The 12427-nt window shown below is 40.0% G+C and overlaps 1 protein-coding gene across 1 annotated transcript in view; it reads right to left on the bottom strand.

Moving 5' to 3' along the window:
- Window positions 1–4016: 4016 nt before the first annotated feature.
- The window catches only part of MBOAT2 (membrane bound O-acyltransferase domain containing 2), a 125856-nt gene continuing 117445 nt past the window's right edge, over window positions 4017–12427 (bottom strand). The window contains exons 11-13 of the mRNA XM_041756859.1: window positions 10321–10453; window positions 8081–8232; window positions 4017–6317 (exon numbers count right to left, since the gene is read on the bottom strand). Of these exons, the coding sequence (XP_041612793.1) occupies window positions 6092–6317; window positions 8081–8232; window positions 10321–10453 (511 nt within the window). The 3' untranslated portion in view covers window positions 4017–6091. The remainder of the gene's footprint in view (window positions 6318–8080; window positions 8233–10320; window positions 10454–12427) is intronic.

Here is a 12427-nt window from a genome sequence, read left to right as displayed (position 1 = left end):
GAAATCAAGAGTCACATGCTCTATCAACTCTGCAAGCCAGGCACCCCTAAGTTTAACTGCCTTCCAAAGTGCCTACAATGTGACTACATTTTGTTTTAAATAATTTTTAAGCAGTTAAAAGAGTCAATGACTCCTTAGAATATTACCATCATATTGAAGAATCCTTCAATTTAAAAAAAGAAAAGGGGGGGGTATCACCTCTCATGATGGGAAAGGCCCGGTGTTCAGTTCTATAGACAGAATTTAAAGCCTCTGGAGTTAGCAAACACACCCACACACAACACACATACGTATTTTTAAACTACAGTTTAATCATTTTTAAAGACACACAAATTAGAAAAAAACATTTATATGTAAGTTAAAAACATCTTTAAAACCCAGCAGTAAGCCAGCAGTGCAGCGCTGAGGACACAGACCGGAAGAAAATGAGCAGTAATGGAATCATCACATCACAGTGTAACTGACACGGGGGTAGTTTAAACTTAGAACCATACAACAAGAACTAATTTATGGATCTGTTGAAAAATAACACCTCTTTAAAAAAATATTTTGGAATAATAAAAACAAAAAGCACAGGACGCCACATTCTAGTCTCACCCAGGGAAGGCAGACGAATGCTGTAAATACTGGCTGCGGAGCTGGGGCCCTCCCCGTTTGGGCGACACTGTCCAACTACTCCCAGGCAGGGATCAGGATACAGCTCTTAAAGGAAGGCAGGAATGAACTCACACAATCTCACTCTTCATGTGGAAGGGTTCTCTTGTTTCACGTGAATTATTCTTACTTTCATTCCTACTGCTTTATAGAAGGGTGCCCTTCTGGTTCAGAGAGGCGGTTGTGCCCCGGTGCCCAGGTGCCAGGGATGGAGGCTGGCTTGGAACATGTTTGGTTGGGGGGGAGGCTGGATTCTTTCCTCTTTGTGACAAGAAGCCAGGGCAAATGTACTTTGTTGACAAATCTGCACATACAGAACCAAAAATATTTCAAATTGGGAAGAGGTCTATCTTCTAAGTCTGTCGAACTCTTTTACATGTGTTTGTATTTGAGCAAGGAAGTACAAAAAGGGATACTACCAAATTAATTTCTCAAAGAAGTTACCCCAAACAGAGACTGGGCAGGACACAGTCATTTACGACTCCGGTAAAAGGCAGCCAGTCACTTTTTCCATCTCAAACGTGTTCTTAGGAAAACGGCTAGTCATTCTACTGATGTTGCTCTGTGTCTTTCGGTTTTTCATTATTTTATTTCCATTTCTTTTCACAGTAGCAAAAATCTGGTAAAACATGCATCATTGAGTGAGCTTTAGACAGTGATTTCGCATGGATCTTTATATTATTCTTTATAGAACTATATAGTCTTGGGGTTGTTTTGATTTTGCCTTACAAAAGGGTTACCAGAAGACAACGAGTATAGTTAGTTTTAAAGGTAAGACAAATTACTCAGCAAAGAAGTGTGTGTCTTCAGGCTTCCACTCCAGAAAGTCCTCCCTATCAGTAACCTACAGAGTTTGTCAGTTGTTTACTAGGGTTTCCATATTAAAAATCTATTAAAATAAATATTATTTCAAAACATATAAAAACATTAATAAGCAGCCCACCGATTAAAATGTAATTGGCTGCATCCTCTGTACAACGAGAGCCTCAAAAAAGCAGCTTAGTCATCGATTTTAAGAGCATTCCTATAAAATACCAACGTGTAAGATTTCATTTTAAATTTTCTTCTGTAATGAGAGTTACTGTAAATCGATTCGAACACATGGTGCTGCAGAAACACTGTACAGACCTCGACCCGCTGATCATTCAAATCCAGGTTTCAGGTGCAACCTAGCAAATCTCTTCCTTCACCATCAGGAACATGCATGCTCTGGTACAAACCGGTCTTAGAAGGACCACTGCAGAAAACAGAACTTTCTGCATCTTAGATACCTGTAGCAATGATAAGCCATTCACTAGATGTACACTGGGTTCAGAGTAAGAGTTTAATAAGGTACTTGAGGGCAGTTAAGATTACATTTCACAGTGTTATGTAGAATTCCGCACCTATGTTAAATCTGATGTACTCAATTTCAGCCAAGATAGACTAGGGTGGCTGAGAAAACCTCCATAAAATACTGGTTTATATTTAAAACTCCGGACAAATCCTTCATTGACATCACAGTAACGGGCACCATTCCGAAATAATTATTCTCCCCAGTAATCTTTTTCTTTCAATCATAACATAGAACTCTTACAATTAACTAACAATCTGAAAGTTTGTAACAAGGAAACAAAACAGTATAAATGCCCAGAGCTGCTCATGAATATACAAATTAAAATTTACAAGGTAGGAATTTTAAATAGGAAAAACTTTTTTGTCCTAAATGTAATCTAGTCCTTGAATAAAAGTATACATTTTGTAATTATTTTAATGGCAAAATTTTAATGTCATTTCTTTTGTGGTTTAAAATGAGCAACTAAATTAAATGTGCCTTAACTATCTTTGAATGAAATAATATTTGAGAAGTTACATGATGGTAAGATCCTGTCCAGTAAACTTGATGGTTTGTACTAACATTTTCTAGCGTAGAGCACCTTCAGCTTCACCTAGCACAACCAACCAAAGAAGCAGAGAAAGCAAAAGGAGAATAGGTTGCCTTCAATAGAGACCATTTCATTTTCAAAAGTTCTCTTTAAGGGCTACATTCAGGGGAAATGGTATGGCGCCACGCCTTCTGATTTAACAGACTGGAAGGTTTTCCTCTGTTGCCAAGAAAACCTTTTGAAAAGTCAGGGCTTTGAGCTCAATAAAAATAAATAACCACGATAACAGTTGTGATTGTGAATCTGCCTTTGTCCATGACTCTTACAAATCTTGCTAATGGCTTCCACTCATTACAAACACAACTGGTCATAAACTTACGGAACTGATCCTTTAATTTCTTATTAAGGAACTTTCATTTAGAAGACAAGTAACTTGCCCAAATCCCAACTGATTAATAAAAGAGCCAGATGAACATCCAGGTCTCCTCCCAGGGCAAGGAGTGCTTCAATGCGAGTTACCTTTGCTTTTTAGAACGATTCTCTTTTACTGCAAATTTTTCTGAAAACTGGTATCTGTGGAAATCCTGTATGTGAATGTCACACGTGGCAGGGGTTGATGACACAAATACTTTTTAACTAAAAGTATGGTGGTAGCCAGACATTGTTGAAGCCAAATAAACCCTCTCTATCAGGCTAGATGTTTTAGAAGGTAAATACATTTCCCCAATTACCCTGAGTTCCAATAAAAACGCTTTTTTAAAAAACTGAGGATAAGTTACTTGTAAAATGGTGATAGCTGACATACATCAAATTAACTTACTGATTTAAGAAAATGAAACTGAGGGAAGAGTAATTATTTTTGTTCAATTTTTTTTTTCCCTGAGTAGTATAATAATGAACCTGAACCAAAAGTCTAAGTATGATGGTCACAGATCATCTCTGGAGTGATTTCATGACAACTAAAGAGTGGAGAAATAAATATGTACTGCATCTTGTTCTGTTGATTAAAAGAGCAGGGAGCACATAGTACAATGAATCCCTTTATACTTAACAGTATGTAGAGATATACACCAGTTTTCAAATCTTCTACTCTAAGTAGAAGGGAAGCATTAACCTTTGTAACACTCCAAGCAGATATATTTGTTTCATAGAGCACAAAAAGTTTCTTCTTGAGGAGAAAAGTCAAGTTGAGAATTAGAATTATTTCTTTAGCTTTTCTTCTAGGTTACAAACTTATTTTAATCCCTCTAAAATTAGAGAAAAGCTATCCAAAACCCATTTCATACCAAAAAAACCCCAAGAAACAAAAATACAAAACCTAGTTGATCCAGGGGATGAAAATCAGTCAAATTGTACAGATAATGTATTATCTTCAAAGGAACTGGAGAATTCTTAGTCATCTTGCTCTCTGCAATGACAGCGTCATGAAACAGGTAACAGTGATTTTAGGTTTTGAGGCTGAGAAATGACACAGGTAATAGAAATAAATAGTGCTTATTTATAAATGGCCACTTGGGCTAAGAGTTTTATTAAGCTTTCTTGTTTTTACTTACAACATGTCTAGACTTGTCCTTTAAACCCTAAATTTATCTACCTTTTTTAAAAGTAGTTATCAGATCTCTGCAGCATTAATTAAGGAGATCTTTTAGGGGTAGATACTTTCCATGATTATTCTTTTCTATCCTCTCAAACCCCACAGCTGGCTTAATTTCAGTGTGTGGGAAAACAGAGAAATTTTATTTAGCTACCTCTCCTTTTCTGGGAAGTAACAGGATTTGGCTAACCTCGGCAGGTGGAAAAAATTTACCTTTAGAAAAATAAAAACATCTTACATAATCGAAGACTAGGGTATTTCTAAAGTTCTAAAAAAGATCCACTGATATTTTTGCTGATGAGGACCTCAAAAGTTCCTGGTATAGTTGTTGTTCTTTCTTCTTTAAATGAAAAACCACAGAGCTTAAGACAGATGGCTGTTCTGCGGTAATTGCATTTGCAAACTTATTCACGACAAAAATTAAAAATATATATATATATACTCACCATAGACAATTTGCATTTCATTGAAAATTTAAGGCAAGAAAGGAAATAAAGTGGTCAAATAAAGGTGGAGTCAGAAGGCCCCGCTCACCTCCTCTCTCACCTCCAAGTCTTGTGGCTGAAGCCCATACCAGGGTGGCCTCGCCGCCCACTCTTCTGCTTTCCCACTGCAGCCACCCCAAGACTGTGGGGTTAACAGAGACATCTGATAATTCAAGGTGAGATTAACTGTGGTGAAAATGGCCTATATGCTAGAAGCATGTTTTTTTCCTACTCATAGAACCTAAAACTCATTAAAAAGCGTTAAGAGCCAAATTTGAAAGTGAGAATTTAAGAGTTTGGAAACTAATTTCTTTTATTCTCTAAAAAGGTGGGTCAGACCCGATGACTGTAAGTTTTCATTTCCCTAAAACGTTCCCAATTATGACTTATGCGGTCAAGGATAAGGAAGCGATTAGATAGATTGTTACCTTAACCCAGTGATTTCTCCTACACAGCCCTCGTGCCATCTACCACTATTATTTTCCTAATCCTGCCATAATTCTATATGATTTTTGCCTGGCAAATTTCATTTAAAAGTCCAACATATTAAAAAGTCATTACACTTTACATCTTACAGAATCAAAAAGAACTCAGATACATGAAGGGGAAAAGCAGTTCTGCTGAGCACCTGGTCCGTGCCCTGCCCCAGCTGCCACCAGCTCCAGTCCACGTGGTGCTTTCTTCATCCATGCCTTCCTTCCTTCCTTCATCATCTTCTCTTGTTCTCTTTGCTTTTTTTTTTTTTTTTAAGAAAATAAGTTTAAAATATCGCATTACCAACCTTTAATTATGTTGAAGAAATTCTCCCTTGATGGGCTCTGACCGACACAAAGTAATTAAATTCTCCAGGAAAATAAGCTACCTATAATTTGGCATCCCTTTCTGTTTAGTTTCGCTACGTACAATGGTCATTTCAGGTACTTTAAGAAAACCCTTCAAATACTGAGATGTTTATTGCATTTTTAAAGTGTCCACGATCTTAAATATCCTGTTTCAAATTCCTCTGGAATTCCTTTACAAGACCATGACATCAAATATTGAAATGGCGTTCTTACAATATTACACTTGAAAATACCGTTTAGGAACAATATGGTAGGAAATAGAGGGTTTAAGGCAAGACATTCATTTGGAAAAGTTAATTTTTGTCCATCCTCCAGATTGACACGGTTACCCTTTCACCCCGTCAGTGCCTTGGGATACGCAACATACATTCAGCAAGAGGGGCACACGTACCATCCTACAACATCTGCAGAGGTCCTGAGTGCCCATTGAGATCATGGAAATATTTTTATATAAGGCGTGGCCCCCAGGGACATGGCATGGGAGGGGTTATTCGCTCCATTCCCAATCTGGTATACTGGAAACTCCCCATCTAGATCTGTCCCATTTGCCCCCCACTTCATCTCTTTTCAAAAGAACACAAATCCCTCGAAAAGGTGCTAAGATTGGTTTCTGTTAACAGAGACAAAATAGCCATCAGAGTGTTTTCCCCTTCATTGCTTTAATGAAGAATGTCTAGAGGCTATTTCTTGATTCTGATTGCAAACATTGTTTGTTGTGGAAAAACTATTCTGTCCCAAAGAATTTTCTCTTTCATCGAACTTTCTGGATGGTGACAGCTGCACATTTTCATGTGTAGTCTTTCCTCTTTGAGTTTTTTTCACCGGCAGCAACAATAATATTAAGATCCCAGCAATGTGCAGGCAGTAATACCAGGAGCTAAGAGCAAAATGGACAAAGTTGACTTTATTAAATTTTGAGAATTAATCCTTAGCAACGGCACCCTTGTCAAAATGTCACATGCGCCACGGAGGATGTGCAGATTTACTCCGTTAATCTTGCATTCCCGCCCCCCGCCCCCAGCCCCACCCAGAGATGAAGCTCTCCAGTGGGTATTTATAAAGCACCCTATAAACCCAGGCCACTTATAAGCATGATACTAGCTATCATATTACATTCCTTTGTAAGGGTCATAAGTCCATGGCTGCACAGAACAAAAACAAAAAGGTACTTATTAGCAGCTGCAGTGACCTGAAAATAATCTCTCAAATCCACAGAATTGAATATTGAGAGCGAACAAAGAGGACGCAGAGCTGGTAAAGGCCTTAATGCTCTGGCCTCCTCTACTGTGTATGGTCCCTAATTAAGTTACAAATATTCCAGTGATGTGAGTAACAGATAACAGTGCCTCTTAATGGCCGCTGTCACATAATAAAGGAAGGCCATCTTAGTAAAAATATTATTAGAAGCATCATTCCTGAAATCAAATATAAATCAAATATAAATCAAATGTGACCTAGGCTGCTTTTACAGTTGTAAATTCAAGTGAGTATGAACAAAGTGTACTTCCGATAGAAAATCTAACCAACAGCTCAATCACATTTAAATATATGTAATAGTTTTGTGAAAAGGGGAATTTTAGCTGGAGTTACTTGATGTCTTTCTGTACAAGTAACACCATAGTCAGTGCAAAAATTTGTGACCACATTCTCTGTGCTGTCATTCTAAATGCTGGGGTAATGAAAACTTTATAAAAGGTGAAGTTTTTGATCTCCAAGATATCACTAACACGTTGAGAGTGGAATCTGGTGGGTGGGCGAGAGAATACAGAGATCAAGCATGGAATTGAAGACAAGAATTTCTATGATACAGAGAAGACAAAGTACTCGGGAAACGTAAAAGAGTAAGAAGGGAACAAATTCTTGAAATAGAAGTAATTTACTTTTCTTTTGACGAAAGCAATTAAGAGAATTCACAATTCCTTGTAAAGAACGAGCTACACTTTTTTCTTTTTTTCAAACCACTCTGTCATATTCTCTATTGTTCATCTTATTTCAAGCTGCCCTATCCTTTCGTCTCTGGAGTTAACAGTCTGGCGGCCTGAACTCTTGGTGGGCAGACCTTACCACCACTTACTCATGATTATCGGAGGATGTATTTTGCTTCCGCTCCCAGAATATCCCCAGTGACTCACACGCCTCTGCTCTAACACATCAACCCCTACACCTTGACCCCAGAGCAGGGGTGAGCAAACTCTAGCCCGTGGCCACATCTAGCCCTGACGTCACAGCTTTAACTTGAGGCATAAATGACCTGTAACATTATGTTAGCCTCAGGTGTACAATATAATGATTTGATAGATGTACATATCGCAAAAAAAAAAAAAAAAAAAAAGATCACTGTGATAAGTCTAGTTAACATCCAACTATAAAAAGAACAGCTACACTTCCAGTTAAACCTCTTGGAGAGATCTGAGGTGGGGGTTACCCAGCTGATACTTCTCTGTCTTTATCACACTCATCTCAGGGGTGAGTGGTGTGAATGATTCCATAAAAAACTTGAGACCTCTTGGTTTAAAATGAAAAAGTAACCACAGAGAGTAAGGCTGTGGTGCTATTTTTCTATGCTACCCAATGGCAAAGCGCTTGCTCTTAAAAACAAAGTTATTCCCCCTGGCATATATTTGTAAGAGTGACACTTACCTGTAAAACATGAATGATGGTTTTATGGAAAGAAGTACAAATGGCACAACTGTATAACTTATTGCTATTTGAGTCATTATCCACGTTAAAACATCATACAATAATTTAAGTTGGGGAGGTTCGATGAAATAATGTCTAAAGTTATTTCTCATCTGAAATAAAGAAACAAAAATATTGGCTTGGTCTTTAACATTGCTTATAAAACTACAATTACTGCATCCAACTGTTTCAAGCATGTGGAGTGACTGAAATTGTCACACATTGCTGGTGGGACATCGGAAATGGTGCCACCACTATGGGAGAAGTTGGTTCAGGAAAAACAAATACACATATGTATAAAAAATATGGAGAGTGCAAAATGTGGGAATCTGGGTAGAGGGCATGTGGGAGTGCTTTGCAACTTTTCTGTAGATCTAAAGTTGTATTCAAATTAAAAGTTTCTAAAAAAAAAAGTTAAAAACAACACTCTTTGAGTTCCTCAAATCATATTTGGTAAACTATAATATATAAATAAAGTTCTGTTTTCACTTCTTCTGCTACACTGAGATATCTTTTCCTTTTCTTTAAACTCTGCATTTGTGAGAGACAGATGGTTCTCGATACCCTGAGCTTAGGTCAAAACACACTTATCAGAATAAATGGCAACAACGCACATTATTCTCAAAACAGGCGTTTCCTAATCACCACTCTTTACACATTTTTTTAGCTTCCAAAAAAGTCAAAACATTGCAGTTTTGAAATGTGTAAACTTAACCAACCATTATTTCCTTTTTTCAACTCTGTTCCCTGCTTTGTCTAACGTGGTCAGAGGTGAAACACGGCCCTGCTATGAGGATGCCACCAAGTTTTCCAGAAGTAACCTGGTGTGTGGTTAACGGCTCTCCCATGTAGAGACCATGGTTCCTAGTGGCGGGAACAGACCCTGGCACCCACCACGTCTTGCCCGGATCACCGCCACAGCAGCTACCTGCCCTCTTCCCTTCTGATCACGGATGGCAAATCAATCCTCCTGAAGCACGGCTTTCGGCATTCCATGCCTCCGCTTACAAACCTCCTCTGACCCCCAGGTATGCGGACAGAAAGAGCATTAGGCCCGTGCCCAGGCTGGTGCTCAAATCCTGCTATGATTGCCCTCCCCCTGCTCCCCTGCACTCCCTTTGCCTTTCCAGAATTATCCACGATTTAGGAATTCACGACGTCTTTGCTTCAGCCAGATTTACTTGTCATTTAATACACCAGGTACTTTCAAACGTGGTTCTGTTAATGTCATTTATGTGCCTAGAACGTCATGTTCCTCCCCCATCATGCTTCCCTCACTTTTGAAACAACGTTTATCTTTTCAAAGCCCAAATCCAAACTTTCCTAATGAGGCCATCTTGGGTCAACCCAACCAAAAGGATTTCCTTCACCTCTGAACAACTCCGTTACTTACTACAGAACCCACAGGATGTATCACATACGCCCCGTGGTGTTTGCGTACTCACGTGTACATATACTTTATGCCCCAGTCAGGCCACAAACGAGCAGAAGGTACAGCCCTTAGAGTTAGCGCTTCTCGGAGTTTTCCCTCATACACCCCCCCAAGGTACCTGACAACTGAATAAATATCTGCTAGTTTGTTAAATGAAGGCTTCTCACCTGTAAGCGCTGCACGCAGCCGGTTCAGGCACCATCTCTGTCACGTCACTTTCTTCTGATGGACTTTCAAGGACTTAAACTAAATGTCCTTCTTTGCCCACCCATGTCAGCAACCTCATTTCTCAACTGTTTCCCAAAATATCACCCTGGGTTCCAACCAAGGACTGTGTCCTGCTTCCAATGTGGTGCCCACCACCCCAGGGATGGCCCACCCAGTTTTCTACACCCAATTCCACCCCACTCTTCATCTAAAAGATGACTCTCAAAGGTGACCACTTTCAGGAAACGTTTCTAAAGTAAACCCACCCTTCTGATCATCTTTATTTAACTCTGTTTTCAGCTCTCGTTCAGAAAATTCCGTAAAGACAATGAACGCTCTGTGGGTACCTCCCACGTGCCAACTCTTCCCCTCAGATGAACCAAGTGTGGAGCCCCCGGGAGCACTCAACAAACACGCCAGGTGCACGCCTCACTCGTGGCCAGAGTGGAGCACCGACTGGGGCCCAGAAACAGGGTCTGCCTAGGGAGGGTGTCTCAGCCTCTTACGCCAGCCAGCTCGAGGGGACTGCACTGAAGTATGAAATGGAATTCGGGATACTTACGGCTCGCGCTGCCAGCGTCATCACCACTCCTGTTAGAAACGTCAGATAATATCCTGGGTACACCCCGTGCCAAATGGCAGACAGAATGAACGTCTGGATGGTTGGACTCAAGGAGGCTCGTTCATAACACACCCTAGAAACCAGAAAACCACAGGGAGCCAAGAGGAGTGAGTGATCAGAGTTTAGATAGTCCACAGTGATCATTCTTTTCTTATCTGACAGGACACAGAGTAATTAGGAAAATAGCTGCCGCCTAATGGCAGCAATAACTTGACCTGTGACATCAGGGAGGTGACAGCTGCAAAATATTCCTATTTCTTTAGGAAAATAAACTTGACTTTCATCTCTTTGTGGTATATGTAATAGCTAAAATAATCATTGCCAAGTGGTTAGAAATCTACACGATTCACAAAAAAACCTTTAATATTAAATATATTTTATGTTATTTTATTATTTTCTTTAATGATTTTTATTTAATTAAGAACTTTCAACTGACCTAGTAATATTTCTTTCTGGCAAGTCTGGAGGCGCTCAGTCTAAAATCTCCCTTGGTAACAGAGTAGAGGACTCAGATGAAAATAAGATTTTTCCAAAGATATCAAATTTATTTATTTCTCTATGGCCAGCGTGGGGCTGGAACTCACGACCCTGAGATCAAGCATCACATGCTCCACCGACTGAGCCAACCAGGTGCCCCCAAAGGTGTCAAATTTAAAATATAACAATAACAAAAAGCACACAACAGATCTGCTCAGAGAATCTGCAGCCACTCGGGAGACTGCAAAGTATCGTGTGATGGGTATTTCAAGGGATAAAGATCCTCAACTTAGGGCAGCCCTGGTGGCTCAGCGGTTTAGTGCCGCCTTCAGCCCAGGGCGTGATCCTGGAAACCTGGGATCGAGTCCCACATTGGGCTCCTTCCATGGAGCTTGCTTCTCCCTCTGCCTGTGTCTCTGTCTCTCTCTCTTTCTCTCTCTGTGTGTCTCTCATGAATAAATAAAATCTTAAAAAAAAAAAAAAAGATCCTCAACTTGTCACAAAATAAAAGACATTCCCCAGAAAAGGCTGCTTTCCACAGAACATGCTTAGTGCTGTACCATCACAGGGTAAATATCTCATAAAATAAACTCGAGGTAGAGACCCATGTCTCATTGGGAAAATGGAGACAGAGTCGCTGGGAGTTTCTATGCAATTTCCTAATGTTGCTGGGCTTGGGCTGCCTGTACAGACCTCCCTCCTCGTCCTTGGCCAACTCCTAGCCCCTGATCCCAGCACCAGCAAGCCCCTCCCGGTGCCCACCTGCCCCTGCTGCTCACTCTCCCTGCTGCTCCTCACTACAGGGAAAGGCCCCTGTAGGGGACGCTGCTGTGCATCTCACAAGCTCCTGAACTCTCTGGCTGAGGAGACTGGGCCTTTTTGTCTGCCGGACTCATCTTTGTGTCCTGTACCTAACAGGACATTTGACAGAAACATATGTCAAATGGAAATATTTTAAAACTGGAACTGTTCTGGAAACTCTAGGGCATCTGCATAGTGGTTGTGTGGCTACTTTGTTTTTATTTAACCACATCTCCAGTGAATGAGAGGAGGACACTGATGATCTCAGGCCTCGGAAAGATGCTCGGGAGGGCGGCTGAGAGGCTGGCGGTAACTGTATCTACCACCTGGGCCGGAAAGGTCTCGTGTTTGATAGACTCTTGCTGCGGGAGGATGTTAACAGTATTTCCTGGCTGACATCGAGGTCACAATGTCACTCAACACAGTGTTAATATAATCAAGAATCTAACTCAGTGAAGCTCAAGTATTATTAGATATCGTGGCACAGCTCCTGAAGGCACATACCTTTTGAGCCAAAGAGCCGTCTGAATATTCCAATTATCAAGAAACATCTTGAAACTTGTTGACATCTGAAAAACAAAAGAACTTTTTTTCTTTGGCCAACAAAATAACGAAGCTTGAAATATAAGTAATAATGTTTTATTGTGCTAAAAATGTGTTACTTGGCATTGATGGTCATGTACTGGTCTCTTTTCTTAATATTGCTTTTCTAATACAGTAACATCATTGTGGAACTGGGATTTGGGTATTGTAAAAGCCATCTATAAGA

Source organism: Vulpes lagopus, chromosome 5, assembly GCF_018345385.1.
Source record: "Vulpes lagopus strain Blue_001 chromosome 5, ASM1834538v1, whole genome shotgun sequence".
NCBI lineage: Eukaryota > Metazoa > Chordata > Mammalia > Carnivora > Canidae > Vulpes > Vulpes lagopus.
The sequence above is the reverse complement of the archived record's forward strand: the minus strand, read 5'-3'. Positions and strand labels throughout refer to the sequence as shown.